Source organism: Trachinotus anak, unplaced genomic scaffold (assembly GCF_046630095.1).
Source record: "Trachinotus anak isolate AG129_WGS33_773 ecotype Australia unplaced genomic scaffold, CSIRO_AGI_Tana_v1 ptg000021l, whole genome shotgun sequence".
NCBI lineage: Eukaryota > Metazoa > Chordata > Actinopteri > Carangiformes > Carangidae > Trachinotus > Trachinotus anak.
Window position 1 is genome coordinate 3,012,033 of NW_027273872.1, and position 20,380 is coordinate 3,032,412.

At 41.1% G+C, this 20,380-nt stretch overlaps 1 protein-coding gene across 2 annotated transcripts in view; it reads right to left on the bottom strand.

Moving 5' to 3' along the window:
* The window catches only part of xpnpep2 (X-prolyl aminopeptidase (aminopeptidase P) 2, membrane-bound), a 97,086-nt gene that overhangs the window by 10,848 nt on the left and 65,858 nt on the right, over window positions 1-20,380 (bottom strand). Inside the window, exons 3-7 of one of the 2 annotated variants that reach the window (XM_071457502.1) lie at window positions 3,064-3,377; window positions 2,473-2,534; window positions 1,777-1,887; window positions 1,616-1,679; window positions 828-932 (exon numbers count right to left, since the gene is read on the bottom strand). In XM_071457502.1, coding sequence (XP_071313603.1) covers window positions 828-932; window positions 1,616-1,679; window positions 1,777-1,887; window positions 2,473-2,534; window positions 3,064-3,118 — 397 coding nt within the window. In that variant the 5' untranslated portion in view covers window positions 3,119-3,377. The remainder of the gene's footprint in view (window positions 1-827; window positions 933-1,615; window positions 1,680-1,776; window positions 1,888-2,472; window positions 2,535-3,063; window positions 3,378-20,380) is intronic. The other variant, XM_071457503.1, reaches the window with a different exon arrangement.

Genomic DNA, 20,380 nt, shown 5'->3' on the forward strand with positions numbered 1-20,380 from the left:
TGTTGGGGACTATTTTCAGCTACAGATTAAAACACATTCAGTGCTCTGCAGAGCATTTACTGCAGCAGGTCACTCTGTGGGACTGATTAAAAATCAACTACAGTGGCTGTGTAGGTAATGAAGAAACATGTCCCGTAGCGCAACGATGAGTTTCATGGCACAGAGGAAAGACTTTGGCTCCACAGATAAAACCTGTTAGTCGCACAAATTCATTGTTGGTGTAAAGAAATAAAGATAGCATGAGGTGGCACAAATAAATAAAGGTAAATAAAGAAATGTTGTGTGTTGTATACAACAGCAGAACACAGTTGCAACACAACAGTATATTTGGTGGCTGCTAAATATTAATATGAAGACTATCGCAGTAATTTGTAAAAGGCAAAGAATGTTAAAACTTAATTGAACAGTGTGAGCTCAGTGGTTGATGAATTGTGCCAGATACGACAGGCAGCTGTTGTGTATGTTCAGAGCCTTTATTTATGTTAAATGTGCCAAATTAGCAAATAGGTTTCTGCATTATCTCGTGTTTCTAAACGTGTTTTCCTCGACCGCTGACAGGAGTCAATGCTAGTCAGAAACAGTGAGTTACCTTTTTAACTACAGCAGAAGTTGCGCTGTTAATTTTACTGTTTTCACACGTTGAAAGACAAAACACGCACTGACTTCAGTTTGTTCATGAACTATTTTTACCATGTAAATCCTGTAAAAATAGCTGCAGGACTTGTCAGGATATTTTTAGCCCAGCTCATTAAAACCACAAACATTCGACTGGAATCCATGTGTGATATGTTGTCATAACAAGCAGTCACAATACGATCTCTCCCCACCATCTTTTTCCAGCTCCCAGTTGCAGTCCATCTCTCTCTCAGCTTGAACCCAGTAGCGGCTGTCTGTCCACAGGGCGGCCTTGGACTGAGTAACTACAGCAGTGCCTGGGGAGACAGCAGCTGTGGTTTAGATGGGGGCAGCGGTGACAGAGAATTACAAACAGCTATAAAATGTCAGAGTTGACTTAGGACAATTCGTGATGGGCCATCTAATCTTGAAAAAAATGCGTGCGTGTAGGGAGAAACAGAAAGGTTAGGGAGACGCAATGAGGAGATAGCAAACTGGGGATGTGTGGCGGTTATAAATCAGGGCTTTATCATTCCACTGTTGTACCCTCACATGAGATAGATACACTTAAGTAGCAACAGCTGTGTGGGTCCCTGAATCCGGATTTTGCAAGAAATGTGACTTTTCTTTGCAGTTTGTTGCAGGTCTGGTGTAAACTGCACTTCACTGAAATGTCATCTGTCTTTCTCATCCCTTCATCTGTGCAACAGAGTACAGAAATATGCATGATCATTAATTCTGTTCACCATTATTGTGTGAAAGTCTCATAATTTAACGGTCAAGTTACTGTGTGCGGTTGAGTGCCGATGACGGAGAGAATGCAATGATGCAGTGAGTGAAAGCGATGAAACCAAATGAGCGAGGAGCAGGCTGTATGTTGAGGATGTGGGATGAAAGTAGAGGAGCTGCACGACCCGACCGCGGCACTCAGACGCAAGGAGTTGAGTCATGAGGAGGAGGAGGAGAAGGACGAAGAGGAGGAGGCAGAAAGGGATTTTACCTGCGGAGCCTGTGAAGCCGGTCATGAAGGCCACCCTGTTATCACGTCGTGCGATATACTCACTCTGACAGAGAAACACAGTAGTTTACACACATGCATGATCACACACACACACAAGGTTTAAACCCAGATTAATTAATTATGACGGACAGGAGACGTACCAGGTGAGCGTCAGTGCCCGGGATGATGTAGGCATAGATATTCAGGGAAAGCATTCGCTCTCGTAACTTTTGCAGCTGGAGAGTGGTATTTACTGTTGTGCTTGGGAGGTACTGCAACACACACACACACACACACACACACACACACACGCACACACACACACACACACGCTTGTTTCACCAAATTCGTGGGGATCCAGCATTGACATAATCTACTCACTAGCCCCTTACCCTGACCTTAACCATCACAACTGAATACCTAACCCTAAAACCACGTCTTAACCCTCAAACAGTCCTTTAAACTTGTGTGGTCCAGCATTTTGGTCCCCACAAGAATAGTTCAGTCCCAGTTTTTGGACCCCACAGATATAGTAAAGCAAGCCCACACACACATACACACACATACACACAGGGAGAGTGAGTGAGAAAAATCTTCAGATTTAATTAAAACCTGTGGAACTGCTGATTCATCCCTTTCTGTATCTCCCATTGTAATCATTAACTGTACAGCATGTGTGATAATCTTTAACTGTAACTGTATAAAACTCATGCAACATGTTTCATAACAGGAAAGAACTGTGTAACTTCTTTTAGATCAGTTTTATGACTTAACTTTTGCAGTTTTATGAATAAAGTCAATAATAACTCTGTCAATAACTGATGATCACAACGTCTCCGTTCACAGGTTGATCTTACCGGTGGGGACACAGAGCAGTTCCTCTCAGTTTGCTCATATGCAACAGCACCAAAAGTGTTTCCTGAAATGACAGAAGCTCTGTGGTAAAAGATGTTGGAAAGCAACTCAAAGTGGTGGCCAAGCTGAGCTACATAAGCAATTTTTCAGAAACAGTGTAAACTGCTGCTCCTTTTTTCTCATGTTGGAGCTTCTTGGACACAGTGACAGTCTGAGGAATCAGTCTGACTCAAATCTCAGGATTTAGTGGTCAGCCAAAGTAAAAATTAAAAATGGACCAAATAACACGTCCACATTAAGAGGATCTGGCAAAAATGAAAAAAAAAGAAAAGGGGGAGAATAAAAACTGAGTTTCATGCAGAGAAATCCTCATCAGTAAACCAACAGGCACAGACAGAGGCAAGCTATAAGTGTTTTTATGATAGTGTGACAAAGATGCATGCAGTCCTTTATAACAAAAAAATATAATAAACAGTCAACAACCATTTTACACCACTTCTCCCCTCTTCATAAACAAACAGAAACGTTGATCATTGCAGCAGCTGAATAAAAGTCTTCACACAGATCAGTGAGGATAAACAGGAACTTTTTACCTGCCAGAGCTGCCAGAGACAGGGACAGAGCCAACAGCCAGCCACGGGAAGGCATCCTGGCGTCACGACCAGATCCACACACACAGCGGCTACAAAGCAGGTGCTCTGATGTGTATGCAGCGTATCTGAGAAAGTGTGTGTGGGTGTCTGGTGAAAAAGTGTGTGTGGGTGTATGCTAGTAAGTGCATGACTGTCCTCTCCCTCTCTCTCTCTCTCTCTCTCTCTCTCTCCTCCTCCTCCTCTGCCACCGCTCACTATCTCCTCTCCCTCCGGCCCTCTGATAGGAATCCTGTGCAGTGGCTCTGTGGGAGGATCTTGGGACACAGAAACATTTCTTTGCTTAAAAAAAAACTCAAAATACCGTTTGTCACTCCACTATAATCAACCGTCTATTTTTTCCCAGAATGTGAGTGAGTTGCTCAACATTTGAGGATTGGCAATTCCCACTGCGATGCACAAACATGGAGCACATGTGTTTCTGATCTAAAAACAAAACAAAAAAAGAAAATCTTTCTTCTTACTAGTTTTTTGTTAATTATTCAGACTGATAAGAGGAGAGACTCCACTTCTGCATGCAAAGAAGTAGTATTTTGTGGAACAAAAAGGACAGAGCTTGAGTGACTGTGTGTGAGTGGAGATTGTTTGTGGACAGATGTTGAATTTTCAGATGTCTGCACATGAATGCATGCATGAGTATCTGTGTCTGCAGATCCACAGATTATATTCAAGTCCTTGTAATCCTGCAGAGATTTCCGTTGAAAACGTTTGTGCTTTGGGCTTTTTTAAATCCTTGAATTTGAACAAAATGTAGACTGGCACAGAAGGAGACAGACAAGGTGGAGGCAATATCGTTTAAAAACTGGGGCATATTTTCAGGCAATCTCTCCTGGAAGACATTCTTGGTGTTGCACTCGGCTGTTCTCATTAAAAGTGACAGATGTGGCAAATTAAAAAAGAGAGCAGGAGAGAGAGGTGTGACGCCTGGCTCTCTCACCTCCACACAGCTGGCCTATCGCTGTGTGACGACGGGGACTGTGGGCATTCATAAGATCACCAGCCCAATTAGTCAGTGCACAGCACCTGAAAGCCTCTCTGGAGCCTGAGAGCAGTGTTGCTGTTGGAGGATTAATAATCTGTTCCACCACATTTGTGCAGGTACAGCTTGTGATTTCCTGATGTTGCAAATACTGATACTAATTATCAGGTAAAACCTCTCGGATTCACTGGTTTTGATCGTAACTTGAAAAGACTCGAGACTTAGGACTCGTGAACAATCTTTACTTTATCACCTCAGCAAAGAGGTTATGTGTTCAGTCTGCCTGTTAATGTGTCAGCAGGATTACAAAAAGTACTGAACCGATTTGTGCTGAACTTGGTGGAGGAGGGACGCAGCATGGGCCAGGGAAGAACCCATTACATTCTGGGGCTGATCCAGATCCAGATTTACTTTGATTCAATCAGCAAAATGTTTGCTGATTAACTTTTTGTTGACTCAATTAGACTGTTGCAGCTCTATACCAATGTGAATATAGTTCATCCTGAGGGGAACATAATTTATACTGGACCAAATTTAATGGCAATCCATCCAAATATTGAGATATTTTAGTCCACACCACATCGAGCCAGGCCAGCAGATGTAAGAAATGTTTTAAGAAAAAGTAAAACAATACCATAAAATTATGGTTATATTTTGTGTTAATAATAACACAAATGATAATCCTGCATTCTGCATTTCTACAACAATGACAAAAAACAACAAAGAAAAATAAACGTGTCATAAATTCTCGTTCTAGCATCGCCATCAAAGTAAAGACTGTATTTTTAGACTTCAAATGACCCAGATAGTATGTTGGACATTTATTATCACATTCAGTAAAATGCCATGGACACACACTGTGAACCATCTGATGAGTTTAATCAGTGTGAAAGCCATGCAGGAACAAAGCAAATTAAAGCGGAGCTCATATCTGAGAAATCCAAACAGCAGAAATCACAACAAGACAAAGGACTGACTCTTTCCTCTTAAGAGAGAGGAAAATGACGCCACAGGTGAATTATGAGCTGCTGTATTTTACATTTTGACACCAGCCTGATTGACTCTGACAGGGACCTGGGAGAGATTTGCTCAATTTGTTTCAGCAGCTACTTTGAAAAGGAGAAATCTGACTATTTTCACTGAGGGGAAGGGAAGCGGTAAGGTGCAGTGCAGCTTCTTCTTCTGCGTCACATTTGAAGGACCTGTGCATATGGTGCATTTGAAGCACTGTAGATCATTCATCTGTCATTGACGGACTAACACCATAAATGCTGTTTTCATGTGAAAGGAATTTCCGTCCACAGTAGCCAGGTTTCCAGGTCATTTCTGTGGAGACATCTGTCCGCAGTCAAACATCTGAACAACATGAAAACTGTTAAATCTCGTCTCTTTTCAGTCGTCAGACAACAAAACATCACAGCTAACATCCGGTAAAGAGCTGGACAGAAAACGCAGCTGAGCAAATGAGTATTTCACGGTCGGGACATCTGACAAAATCAACATCAATGCAGGTTAATGACAACAGCTGTGCTGCATGATTGATTATATCAACACTTACAATACATGATTAGAGACTAAGTAAGAGAGAAACGCCCTGAGATGCTTACATGAGGAAAAAGAAGATGGATCACTGAGTTTCTTTGGGTTCAACTGGTTGTATTTTACTTTAGACACAAGCCTGATCGACTTTAGACTGAAATACTGTAAGAACAATCTGCTACTAATCATCTAATAAAATATTGGTAACCGACCCCTGTTGCTATAAAAAAATAAAAAATAAAAAATAGGGTCAGTGCAGATGAACACTGAAGGAGTCAAGCATAACCATGTCACACCTCCAAAGTGCATGAATACAGTTTTTCACCCTTTCATCTGCTATGGAAACAATGAGTGAAGAGTTCAGAGGCAGGTCTTTTGTCCCACAGTGACGATGAAAGGAGCAGGTGATGAACATGACACCGCAGTACAAAGCTTATCCACACATGTTCCACCGAACACGGCTGTTAAGCAGAGCGCATTCCTAAATATAACCCCGTGATTTGTGTGGTGCAAATCAGATCATCAAATTGTAGCTGAGCCCCTGCTCAGACAGGGGTTTGTTAAACACCCCTGAAGAACACACTGCAGGCTTGAAGGAAGTAAATGTGTGATTGTTTTAAGTAGTGTGTCTGAGTGTCTGATGATTGTTTTGTGTGACTTGTCTAACTGTAATCTTGTTTATATGTAATTGTTCTCAGGTCTCAGTTGCATCAGACACTGTTACAGCTCAAAGCTGCGACAGCTGACTTTTTTTTTTTTTTTGCCACTTGGAGGCAGCAGAAACAAGTTGTGTATCTGTTCACCTGACACATGGTCTCTGAGTGAAATATCTGGATGTTTAGCTGTTAAATGCTCCACTGTGTTCACCAGCTGGTCTCTAACTGCCTGTGTCTGCCCGCTGTGTGGTGCTCAGCAGCCTGTGTGCAGTGGATTTTTAGAGGTTTCTCAGTGAAAAATGATGCTATGAGAGCAGTGACTGACCCAGACCAGTAAAACTGTGGAGTGGACAGCTAGAAAATAAACTCTCTAAAGGTCAGTAAAGCTGACGACAGCTGTAGACTCAGGTGATAACACTCTGTAGGTTCATCAAGATACAAGACAAAGACAGTGCTAAAAGCAAACAGAAATGCTGCCTTCACTGATAATGGCCTGCACATATTGTCTGTGTATAGTTGTACTATAAATAACTTTCACTGGCTTCTCGTGTGCAGTAATCGTGTTGTATTGACAGACTGTGCTGCAGATGGATGACAGATTTGCCTCGAGCTGACCCTGTTGCACTGACTGCTTCACCTCCTATAGTACTTCCTTCAGACTTCCTTTAGGACATGTTGTGTTTTCTTGCTGGGAGGACCTCCAGACCCTTTGGACATGGATTAAAAAACAGAAAAATGGAAACAGGTGGAAAGAATAAATGACTAAAACAGCAGAAGAAAGTGGAAAGTTTTAAAATAGCTGATGTACTTTATCCAATGGAAATATACATGCAAATCTACGGTTTTTATTGGCACTTGAATTTGGCTCGTGCTCCACTCTCGTTTTGAGCCAGTTTGTAACATCTCGCTCACAGCACAGTGCTAAAATAAACCTCAGTTACTGGGCTACATTACCTGTGTTACAAGCAGTTTATAGTCAGAGAAGAGTAACAGTAACTGCAGCCTTAACACGACCGAGTCAATAAATCCATTCTGATAAATAAGAACATAAAATAAACACTTCACAGACTATGTTCGCCCTCACCACACTCAACATAACAATTCAGTAAAGCCTCTCTGCTGCTTTGACCTTGGACCAAAGTAACCCCCATTAAAGAGAAGAGACAGAACTATGATGTACAGCTGTTAATGTTTGGCCAACATCTGTGATTGTGCATTGAAACTGCATATCGGTCAATAAAACCTTGTTTGGACATAAAGCTTGTTTGGTTTGCATAATACTTTGATAACACAGAACACATAAAAGTATATGGACATGCATTAAAAGTGATTATGCAACTTTAACTCTAGGTTATAAACTGTTAATGGGAGGAAGGTGTTGTCTAGGGACACTTGTGAGTCCTTTAGGAAACTGAATTGTAGTTTTATTTCTTTTAAAGGAGTGAAGCACAAGGGGATCCATTCAAAGCAATGCTCCAACGATAAACAATGTTTTCTGAGTGTTGCTCCTTCACAGATAAATGCAGCTTGGGTTCATGGATTACAAAGTTTGGCAGCAGAAATACAAAAGTGTTAAAACATCCACTGAAAATTCTGATTATTGTTGTTTGCTAAGCTGCACTGGCCCTAAGAGATCTGCAACTTCAACAGCCCAAATGTGAGCAAATGAAAAATCATCTTCATCAATTTGACAAAACATGCACAGCAATTAGAAAAGAAAAACACTGCAAAGACAGACAACCAAATGAGCCAATCGTGCAATCTGATCGCAGTGTGTTGAGCTCTCAGGGCCACATTAAAGCCCAAAAACACTGAAGTAGCAGGGATTAGTTTTGTTGATTGTGTTTACATGCATGTTGTGTGCATGTTGAAGTTGTGGCTTCTACTTCTGGCTGCATGTTAATTTACCTGTCTACAGTATTTGTATTAGTATTGAACACATGCTGCAGTATGCACATCTGATATGCTGCTGCCGCTGCTGCTGAAAGGCTCCTATGCAACTCTGCTGTGCCACTTCTGCAAACACTTGCTACGACCACAACATTTCATAAACTCCACCACCTGCAGGTTTCGAACCTAAACTCACAGAGAGGGAAGTGTAACACTGTCATTCCTCAATCTTTCCTGCACTGAACGTGAGTCAGAGTAGATGAAGTAAAAAGCCTGATGACAACAAAGTGTTTGTACAGTTTCTACATCAGCATTTACTAACACAAAGTAACCAGCTGGGGGGGTGAGTGCTCTGTTGTGATTTCTTGAATCCACAGATAAAATTCATATTGTAAGGAAATGTGAAGCTAAGCTGTGTGTTTGTCTACAAATCCACACACCCGGATAATTCTGCAGTAGATACATTCAGCAGAATGAATCCTCCAATAAAGATCATGCACCTGACTGTGAAATTCATAACAATAACCAAAGACAGGTAATAATAAGTCACATCCAGTGTGTACTATTCATTTTCATAGTACAGTCTTTTCTGTGGTTAATATATAATTAAATAATTTAGTTCACTTTTTTGTTCTCTCGGGAAATGATTAAAAAATAACTGACGTCAATGAAGCTGCATCTTTGTCTTTGCCTGTAAACATTAATGCACATGTGGTCTGAATCTTATTTTGAAAATCCTTCTGTTTCAAGTCGGCAGACAAACATCTGTGAACTAATCATTACATAACTGATTTATTAATATAGTAAACTATTTCTGTTCTCCAATAATCTTCATTGATCTTGAGTCATGAAAACAGGACAAAATAATAATGGAAGGAAAAACAATAATAATATTCATAATATTTAATTGACATGGTGCATGTACACACACATGCTCAGCATATATTTTATTTTTATGTTTGTTCTACTCTTTTGTTCTAATGTTCTGAAAAGTGCTACACAAATAAAAATATTACGATTACCACATATTTATGTACACATACTACAAACATACACTTACATATAATTTAAAAGTGATAACAATAAATTTAATGAATAAAAGCAAGAAAAAACAACTACAAAAAACAGTTTATTATAATATCAGACAATTAATTATTCTCGGCCGTATAAACCTTGATCAATAGTTATTCAGAAACTATTTATCTTCACTTATCTGGCTGCACGTGATTTGTTCTTCACTCAGGATTTTTCTAAAGTTTTACTTCTTTTCCACTGTGCACACTCTGCTCAGAATCGGATTACAGTAGTTGTGTGGTGTGGATCTGTGGATGTACATGAGAGAAAAGGTGAGCGCTTCACCAAACATGGCCACGAGGGGTCGCTAGTGTCCAATGTATTCCACTCTGAGTTCCCTCTCCAGACTCAGTGAACACCCTGTTCTTCAAAAAGTCTTTCTTTATCAAAGCTGCACTCGTTCAGAATCTACATCAAATGGACAAAAAGCCGTTTCTGTGTTCGTGTTTGCATGTATCTGTGTTTGTGTTTGTGTGTTGTGGCTGATTTAGCGCCTGTGACAACCATCGCTCGTGCTGTAGCCCGGTGATGAAGCTCAAAGTTATGGACCAATATTAATAAATGGTAGCCCTGGCAACAGTGTTCAGTGTGTGAGTCAGAGGAGCTCAGGCAGAGGGGAAGGCAGGGCACTGTGGCCGAACATGGATGCTTCTCTGAAAACCACCTCGAAGCCTGGCTGTTAACCAGCGCCACATCTGTGCCGAGCAAGAGTTAGAGGACGAGCTGAATTATAATCAAATCAACGTGAAATAATCACATCAGTGAGCTCTTGCAGCAGAGCAATCTTTTTTTGGGGGGTTTGGCACTCAGGGATTCAGAGATTTGTTTGCACAAGTCAACACACAGCACTGTAAACCAAAGCAATTACAGTGAATGAATGTGTTTGAATGGTCTGAACAAGGTGAAGGATTCGAGTGCAGTAAACAGTTGAGGAAATACAACACGGGTGTTCCCTCTGCTGCTCTGGGACTGTTGGGATGCAGTGTGGTTGTGATGCACATACTTCTGTATCTCTGAGGGGAGGATGATATTTTTAAAGTGACCATAATGGTTGCTGTGGATTTTTAGAGTTATCAACTGGATATAAATCACTTAAACTGCTGCAGACAGTGGACGCCAGCCTCCAGAGCCCCACTAGTCTCCTAATGTGGTCTACAGACGGACAATAGGTCGTTTATAGTGGAAGATAATGAGGAAACTTTGGAAACAAACTGAGAAAAAGAAGTGCCATAACTAAGAAGAGGGAAAAAAGAGTTAATTAGTAGCAGCCCTGTCCTGTTACACAGTCAAATCGAGGGTTTTGTGACCTCAGTCACGTATACACACTGCAGTCCTGTATGCAGCCATCAGTCTCTGTATAAAGTAAACAACAACTGGCCATGTTGGGGTCACTCACTTCCAACAGTCGCACTGCCTTTGTTTGCTGTGCCACTGCAGAGGCCCAGGGAAGCTGATTACAAATCTGACCACTTCTCCTAGAGAACAGCTACGTAACAATTCTCTCACAGCTCCACAAGGATTTCCTAACTTCATATTTGCTAAAAAAAAACACTGGGACAAACAACTCCAAAGTAAAAATTTTAATGCTTTTCATTTATTTCACAATGACCCCACGTTACACATCGTAGCCAATAACAGTGGACCACTGCACTTGTTGCCCAGTAACAGGCAAATACATAATAGTTCAGGAGAAAAATATGAATAAATAAACAAACACACAAACAAAAAAATTGGCCTCTTGATGAATAGAAATCCAATATTCACCTTTAGTTGTTTTCGTCTCCAGCAAGAGAAATAGAAATATCTGGCTATAATGGTGTATATGTAAATAAATAGAAATAGCTGCTAAATGCTCCACTGTATTCACCAGCTGGTCTCTAGTCGCCACACCTGAGGTTGAGACAGATTAATTCACAGGGCTAAGCAAAATAAAATAAACATTTTTCAAATACCAAATCAGTCTTAAACAGCCCACAGTTATTACACTCTACACATGATTATGGTAATCACGAAGATCTAGATTTCCAAGTCTAAGATAATAATGAAATTTAATGTATTCTGGATTGATATCTCCACAGATAAACCACAAATATCATAACCCAAATTTGTGGAGACTATTTCTAACACTAAATCTGAGTTTTGACAGGTATTTATCACTGTCAGTTTACAGTTTCTGTGGCAGGTTAAACACAGCACATACCATCTTTTTTCTCTGAGCAGATTTCATTGGTGATAAAACAGTGATCGTAAACACATGCTGCTTTTGGAAGAATCTAACTTCTTTTTATCTGCACCGTAAAGAAACCAAACATCTTGAAGAAATTAGGAATTTCAACACGAGCCATATAAAATAGGTTTTCCCTTTTTTTCCTCCTGACACAATACATAATTTTGGGTGTTTTGGCGGGGAGGACTATCTCCTCCTCTCATTGTGTTGACAAAGTGCTCTTAAACAGGGCTGGGAGCCCAAGTGAAACCAGATTGTTCGGAGAGATAGAGGAAGCAGGAGATAACAGGCGGTAAATCAGACACTGTTGGGAGAGAGAGGTTTGCAGCCAGAGATTCACATTCAGAACAGTAGTAACACCTTTCTGCAGTGGCAACAACCAGGAGAGTTATAGCCTCCGTAAAAATCTGCTCTGTATAATGTTGTGCTGACGTTTTCATTGCACATGTACCACTTTGAGGATAAGTTTCTGAACGAAAAGCTCCACTGATCATGACAGTAACAATAAAGACAAAAAAAACTCGGACTCTGTGGCCACGAGGCTGCACCGGGTCACAGCATGCTAACATGCTCACATTGACGATGCTAAAATTCTGATGTTTATGTTTATCATGTTCATCTTAGCATTCACTAACTAGGACTAAACACAAGGGGAAGCTGAGGTTCATAGGAGTGGTAACACTTTACCCTAACCCCCCATTGAGTAATTTGTAAGTAATATATAAGTAAATATTTCATACAACAAAATATAAAGGAGTTTTTGAGCAGATATTTGTCAGTAAGAACTCCTCCTATAAAGAGATATTTTATATGATTACAACTGTTTTACTATATTGTCATTAATTATCTCTGTTTAACATATGTTTGCTGACAGGAAAAGTTAAAGCTTATATCTTCTTACGACTCCATTATAATATCATTAAATGTTTATAAACTGCCTATGAACATTGAGTGACGCTGGACTATAATTACTCAGGGGATGACATCACATCACCTTTAGGATTTATCCTCTGGGTACCATGAATGTTTGGACTAAATATCATGGCTTTCCTTCTAATATTTGTTGAGGAAGTCGTTCTGGATCAAAGCAGTGACAAACAGACAGACCAACAGGCTAATAAAAAGGAATGGGATTATTGTGGAGTCTTTCTTTATCTAGTGATTGAAGACAAATTAAATTCCACTCCAGTCACAAAATCAGACTTGCAGAGGCGACAAAATGTGGGCTTGAGGAATTCAGATAGAGTGACAGCAGATTTTGGGCAGTAGCTGATGATGGAGTCCTGAGCGCGGCTGCCTGTCGATTCAGCAGCAGATGAATGAGCTGGCTGGCTTTGATGCTGAGGCAGGTCACATGCCTGCTGTCCCTGCGTATGTGTATGTATGAGTGAGGTAATGGGGAGTGAGATAGTGAGAAATACAGGGATTAGTGGAAGGTCGGGAGCTGTCAGATGAGATGGATGCAAGACGTCTCCTTTGGCGCTCAAATCACACACACATACACACTCAGGAGGCGCAGGGGCTTCAGTCCTGAGGCGCCAATACTTCGCTTACCACACACTGATGCACATGTGTTTAGATGTAAACGCACGTGCACGCTGACTCACAACAAAACAGATATGTGCGTACAAGCATGTACGCTCACACACACACACACAGAAACTTCAGCTATGCAGCGAACTCTCAAACTACATACATCCTACTGGGCTGCGCTCCAATCAGCAGGATTAATGAAGAGGTATCGCATTTTACAGTAAAGCAGCGTGTGGGGCTCTGGGGAGCAAATGGCTGGAGGCTGCAATTCCTCAAGCCTGTCTTCAATAATGTAATCGACTTTTAGGCTATGAGATAGCATGGTTAAGGCAATTTGGAGAGCTCTGTGGCACGGTTGAGTTATGTTCCTTAACAAGACCATCACATGCAATCTGCTACTTTCCACAGACCACAGACCCTCATGAATACCTACTGTGTAAATACTGTATTGCTGATAAGAAGCATGGTGGCGTAATATGTCAGAAGGCATTCAGTGAAGGAATCCATGATCCTTTAAGAGGTTCTGTGAAGAGCAGAAATACCTAAAAAGCGCCATTCACTGAAATAAACTCAAAGGCCTCAGACAAACTTGAAAAACTAAAACAAGCATGAAGTAACACCACAATTGTTGCCCACAAACAGAAATTTCAAGGGGATATAATCGACGACACCAAGGCTTGTTTCGTGGTAAATCTCCTGGTAAGCCAAGGTTGCAGACACAGTATTTTTAGGCTTGTTTGACAATAATCATGACCACATTTAAAGACTGATTTTGGGAAATGAGACTGCCTTTGGTTTGACGGAGACTGAGGTCAGTGTACAATTACCAGAGCCACTCAAACTTTTTGAACTGTTTCTCTCCCAAAGTAGTTTTTCTGTAGCCGGTAGCGGCTCATTCAGTGGTTCTCTCAGGGGCACGGGCTGCCGTCGTTCTGGGAGGCTAAAAAACTCTGGCTGAACCAACTGCAGCTGGTGAGGCGGTGGCGTGTTTGGCAGGGTGCAGGATGATAACAGTGTGTGCTTGGTGTGAGGTGACAGAGTCTTGTTCCAATACTCTGGGGCTCTACACACTCATCCAGGGAGACTGGTTAACGCTTCCATTTGTCTCTCAGGGTGTCAAATTCCAAACCGCTGAGGGAATAACCCGACTTGTTGCAGGCAAGCGAGGGAACATATCATTGGAGAGTAAAGTAGATAGTGTTAGAGCAGCAGGTTTCTATTGATAAAGGCTGGAGTGAGTGTGTAATATGTTGAGAGTCAGCAGAGCAATTCTGCACAAGTCAAACTAATCCTTTGTTATCAGAGTGTTTGTCTTGGGACAGGATGAAAGCAGCAGAGCTTTGGGGCGTGTAAGCAAACAGACACAGTTATGTGCATTTATGTGTGTGCACACACAAGCACGTCGGGGGTCTATAGTGTGTCTGATAACACGTTAATGGAAAGGTCGCACTATTAAGGGCTGATCAGTGACCCAGATACTGAGTGTGTGAGTCATATCACAACTCGAGGTTAAGAAAACCATCAGGAATCAGACTCAGAGATGTCTGTGGAGGATTCAGTGTAATCCCAAATCTGACAGCAGAGTTTTAGGCTGAAGACAAAAGGTGGACATACCAGAGCAAGAATAAGCAGGCGTTCGGACCGAAAACGAACCCTGTGTTAAAACAAAGCGAGGAGCTGCGTAGGTGGGGGCGTGTTGCTTCAGGTACCAGTGAGGCATGAAACACAATCCAGATCCATAAGTTTGTCTGCAACGTTAACACGGCAGCAATTATTTTATCCTGTTTCTAAAAGGTGGGAATAAGGTTTTCTACAAAGTGGACCGCTGCAGATGACGTGTTGCAACCTGGTAAAAATTAAACCAGGAACAACAGTTTTGCCTGATGACTCTATTTTGTTTTTTTCTTCTTCTTCTTTTTCCACACAGCTAGAGTCTGCCTGAAGAGTCTGCCACACTGGCTCTGTAGCTGGGTCTGTCCACATGCAGTGCTAATTTTATCTGAATTATGAGAAAATCTGCAAAATAACATCTCCATCCACTGCTATTATGTGACTAGTAGGAGTTGGTCTGTCAAGATAAGCAGTTGGTGGCACTAATTTTCCACTCAGGTGCCACTAAACCATGACAGAAGAAGAGGGAACAATGAGGCAGGATAATTAAAAGCATTAACTGGTAAAAAAAAAAAACTATGTGGACGACATGATGGAAATATGACATTTCTTTATGTTTCATGTATTAATTCAAAGATGTTACAGTCTTCTCATCGCTCCACACAGATATTTTTCATCTCTTAAGTCTGTTTTCAAGACACACACATGATATTTTGAGATTGTTTTGAACTTTCTACTTTTCAACTCAAAACACATGCACGAATTGAAAATGTTCATAAACACCAGAGGATGAAAACGCACCACGTCTGTACCTGCACAGTGGTGGAGCTAAATGCTACTGTCTGCATTCTAACATGCTGATTTTTGTATGTATGATATTTACTATATTTTCCATTTCACTTGAAAATTTGTACCGCTGAGGCTTATGGGAACGTAATTAGTTTCACAAGTATATGGTCATAAGCCAAAGCACTGAACAAAAATGTAGACTTGATGGAGCTGGATAAAAAGTCAGGAAACCACCAAACTTATTTCATCCTGACATGGACGTGAACGTCTGTAACAAATTTATGACAATCCATCCAGTATTTTAGGTATTTCACTAAATATCAAAAATGTCAACCTTGTGGTGTTGCTAGAGGAAATGTCAAGGGATTATAAAAGTCATCAGACTTCATCCTCCGAGGATCGTGAACATATGTGCACTGATAAAATTATATATTTGCCCGAATAAAACATAAAACTAATCATTAATTCTGACACACATCAAATAAAAACTTTACTTATTTATGAAGTTGTACTCCAATTATTTCCCAGCCTCTGAGTCGCTGACAAAGTTGTCACTCCACAGGGAGGAAATGAATTTATACTTAAAGGAAATCCTTGGAAATGGTATTGTTTCATTTGGCGATGAAAGCGTAGGTGGAAAATAACTACTTCTTACAGTTGAATACAGTTGATGTGCAGGAGGCAGCTCTGCTGCTCCAGAAATAGCTAAAGCCTAAACCAGCATGGTTTCCAAACAATGCACCGCTCAGTGGACTCCATCAGACTTCCCTTGGCTGATAGTCTGGGCTTTTTCAATGACATCCGGTGGCCAGAAACGAGCGGTGAAGTCAAGCGAGAGCTACACAGTCCACAGGAAGATATTGACTTAAGGGGCCAAAAGAAAACACCCAAACAAGCCGGCAGGCGAGTCAGTAAACAGGAAAATACACAGAGGAAGGCACCTGGTTCAAGTGCACGGGGCCTTCAGGGACACGGGACACACTCCGGCTCATGCTGTGTTGTTTCCTATTGACACACAGTGTTTCCTTACTTTCGGATATCCTGTGTGTGTGTTTGTGTATGTGTGTGTGTGTGTGTGTGTGTGTGTGTTTGTGTGTGTGTGTGTGTGTGTGTGTGTGTCTGAGTCAGTAAATCTGTCATTGTGTCAGCTTGTTTGTTTTAACGATATCTATAACTGGTATCATTAATTGCACTTTGGAATTTGTTCCATTTTAATTATGTAGGATGTTACTGTGTGCGGAGGAATGCTATTGTGCTCACTTATTTCCATGGATGATGAAGTGATCGTACACAAACGTGCGCTCCTGCAGTCAACACAGACAAAACGTTGCTCAGTTCCTGCAGCTTGATGAGAAGTGGATACTCTTCTTTCACACAAATCCCTAATCACGGATCAGTTTTAAGTAAATTAGAGGCAACAGATTGGACTGGAGCAATGAAACAAATGACTATGTGATGTGAAGGGATCAGTCTAAGTGATGAACCTGTGAACTACCACAGACTCTGAAGTTCCCCTCAGCTAAGCTTTTCAGAGTCTTTCAGCTCATTGTGTTGGTTTTCTGCCACATCGGTTCTGTCTCAAGGCTCCAACAGAATCGTTTAAGCCACAGCAGGCAGGGAAAAAGAAAAAACTCATCCTGAAACCCTATCGTAAGCCACCTGCTCAGCACCAAATGGCAGACAGACAAGGTTAGCGAGTAGCTGGTGGACACAGTGGAGCATCTAGCAGCTGAATTTATTCACAGAGAGACTGAAACAAAGCTAAAATATTGGACGCCCGTCTCATTGCCAGAAAATGACTTCAAATGAATGATACTGTGGCTTTGTATCTACTGCATGTCTGAAATGTTTGCTAACGTTAACCATATCAAAAGATGATGATACGTCAAACTATTTTCAAAACTTTCTACTGCTCAAACAAGACCAAAAGAGGCTGCATCCATGTTTGTGGTTAGGTGAGGCTGTCTTAAACAGAGCTAAATGCTAACACGCTAATATTCAGCAGGTACGTTTATGATGATCGCTATCTTAGTTTAGTGAGTCAGCATTCAAACGTCTGCAGAGCACAGCTGAGGCTGATGGGAATATCAAAAGTATTCAATAAGTGATGACATGAGTAAATACAAAGAACTTGGTTTAACTAAATAGATAACCGGGTTCTTCAATTTCCACATGTGGCTGCTGAAACTATGACAGTATATGAAGAGCTTTTGTTCAACTTTCAACTTAAAGTGTTGCGCAGCTCATGTCCGCACATTCAGGAGCTCATAATAAGCTTGAGAAGGGATTAGTGCTGTACCTAACTTGACCTCCTGACCCTTCAGTGCGAGGCCTCTGCACTGCAGCAAACAGAAAAAAAAAAAAAAGGCAGCCACCTCTCAGTTACGGGGGCTTTTACCTCATCCCCACAAATTCCTTTTCCCCTCTGACACTTGTAAACTGCTCCGCCATAGCAGGCTTTGACCCCATTACAAAGGAAGGACCGCACGTCAGACTTGGCCAGTCAAGTTGGCTCATTACATGCACTGGTTGGGGGTTAAGCTTTAACAGTGAAACAGAGCTGAAGCTGCTGTCACTGGGAGCTTTAAGCCCATGAGCTGCTTTTTTTTTTGATGCAGATGCAACATATTTGGAAATCAAGGGAAGACACGAAGAGGAAAAATACAGAGACGTCTTATTGCTGTTGCTGCTTGTTTGAAAGAATAAAAAAAAAAATCTCGTTATTATCCTCCATGGAAACAGCCGTGTAACAAGAAAAAGATAATGAGCAAACTTGGAGACAAACTCGGAGACAACACCTCAGAGTAAGAATGAAATCAGTGATGAGTCATACAGGGAAAGAGAACACTGCTTTTATTTTTTTCTAAATAAACTGAAGACGGAAAAGAACAAAACATTCATGTGTTGGATGTTTAATATGAAGGTGGAGGCCACAAATCGTTCCACCACCCAACGATATGATACTGAATGACATAAACTGTGCACTGTTAAAAAGGACACTTTTAGTTGGCTCAACTTGTCACAAGAACACAACAATTTATGTGAAATTCAGCCCACATAACGGCTGAAAGCACAGATTTTAAGAGAAGGAGAATAAAAACAAACCCCTGGGCGATGAGACCCTGCTGCTGCAACCCTGTCATGTGCAGGACGTTTATGGGTGTCAGCAGTGACCTGGTGGAAAAATGGAGCTGCTGCAGTCGGCACGCACACAGTGACCTCAGTCGACATATCATCCAGTCTGCCTGTTCGCTCAAACACCTTCTTCTCCCAGCTCTGATGACAAATACTATTTATAGAACATTTGAGCTGTGTTAATACTGAGTTATACCTTTCACTGTACCCTTATCTAACATTTTAAAGTGATTAAACCAGCCCACATTTCCAGGCTCTATCACTGTGAACAAATGTTATTTCAGCCTTTAAAAACTGTCAACCCCTGACAGTGTGGCAAGCCGAGCATAACACTGAATATATGACTGTAAAAGAAAGGGACAGGGAACTCATTGTGTCCCATGATACATGCACATACATTGAAGAACAGGCAGATATACTGGTGGATTGAGCCCCTGCTCAGGCTTTAACCTCACAGATTCAGTGTATTTATGATGATGATGACTTCGCATGTTGGACATTAACAATTTCACGTAGGATCTATATTTCAATGTAGTTTAATTTCTATGCAAATACTCTGCATTTTTGCATTTACAAAACAAAATTAATTCAAAACTCTTCATTATCAAAACAGTGGATTTTTTTTCCCGACCAATTAATTGATTGAATAATTGCTGCAGCATTTTCTATATTTAATGAGTTATATGGTGGCGTTTTAACCAAATTGAGGCATTTTGCTGTTCAAAGCTTCAGTCTTGGCTCAGGTTGGATTCAAGAAATTTCTCTCGGAGACTGTATCAGTCATCTGTGGCTGTGCTTCCCTGTGTTGCTGCAGATACCCGACGCTCAGTAAGAAGAGCAAATGGCAAAGAAAATGTAGCTCTGTGGCGGCTGCGATGTTGTGTCCTCTGCTGTGACTGTGAAAAATGTGTTTGGCTGCAGAGTCAGTGTCTCTGTTCACCTTTTTTCTCCGTGCCCTTATAAATGCATATTCTGCAGGTTTGTTCTGTAAATTCAATTTCACTGTGATGGAGTCGTTTTGGAAAATAAAATGCTATTAAGTAGATTTTGTGTCATAATAAATAAAGAATGCGATTAAAATGCAACTCTGTCCATCAAAATTAGAAACCTCAACCTCTAAAGCTGTGCTACCAGAGAGGCTCAAAACTGAGAAAACCTTAACTAAATATGTGTGACAAAGCAAATTTATGAAGATGAAATAGATAAAGAAACTGACCCCGTATACATAGTTTACATTAGCTGATAGTTACACTCCTGATGCACATGTAGTAATATCTACAGTGAGTGTATAAAGATAAATGAATCTAGAGGTGCTGCTACAACTGACAGATGTTCTCTATTTACCACAACACAACCAAAGTACTAAATCATGTAGTTTGTTTGTGGTTGCAGTCTCAAAAGCCTTTTGAGCATATTCACAGTATATTTTAGTATTTGAGCTTTATCTACCAACCAGGCCAGTCTTTCTAAACTAAAACTAAATGACAACCAATGACAAAATGGTCAAACCAGGTGACCAGTGAGGAGCAGCTCTCTGTGGATCCATAACCTCGGTCCTGTCTGTAGATTCATTATCTCACCCTGCAGTCTCTTACCACGAAGCAAAAATAAGCAGGACGCCTTGGCTAAACAAAAAGCATGGTGCTCATAAATCTACCAGAGGCCCCTCTGAGATCCTGCAGCCATCACTGCAGTGCAGCAGTGTGGTACCTTCTGGGTTTGGGGGTCATGGAGGAATGGGAAAAGCATGACACACTGTAACAGTGGGAGATCTGAGCTCCCGCCGAGCTGCTGCAGCCCATCATGGAAAATTTCCTGATTGTACGT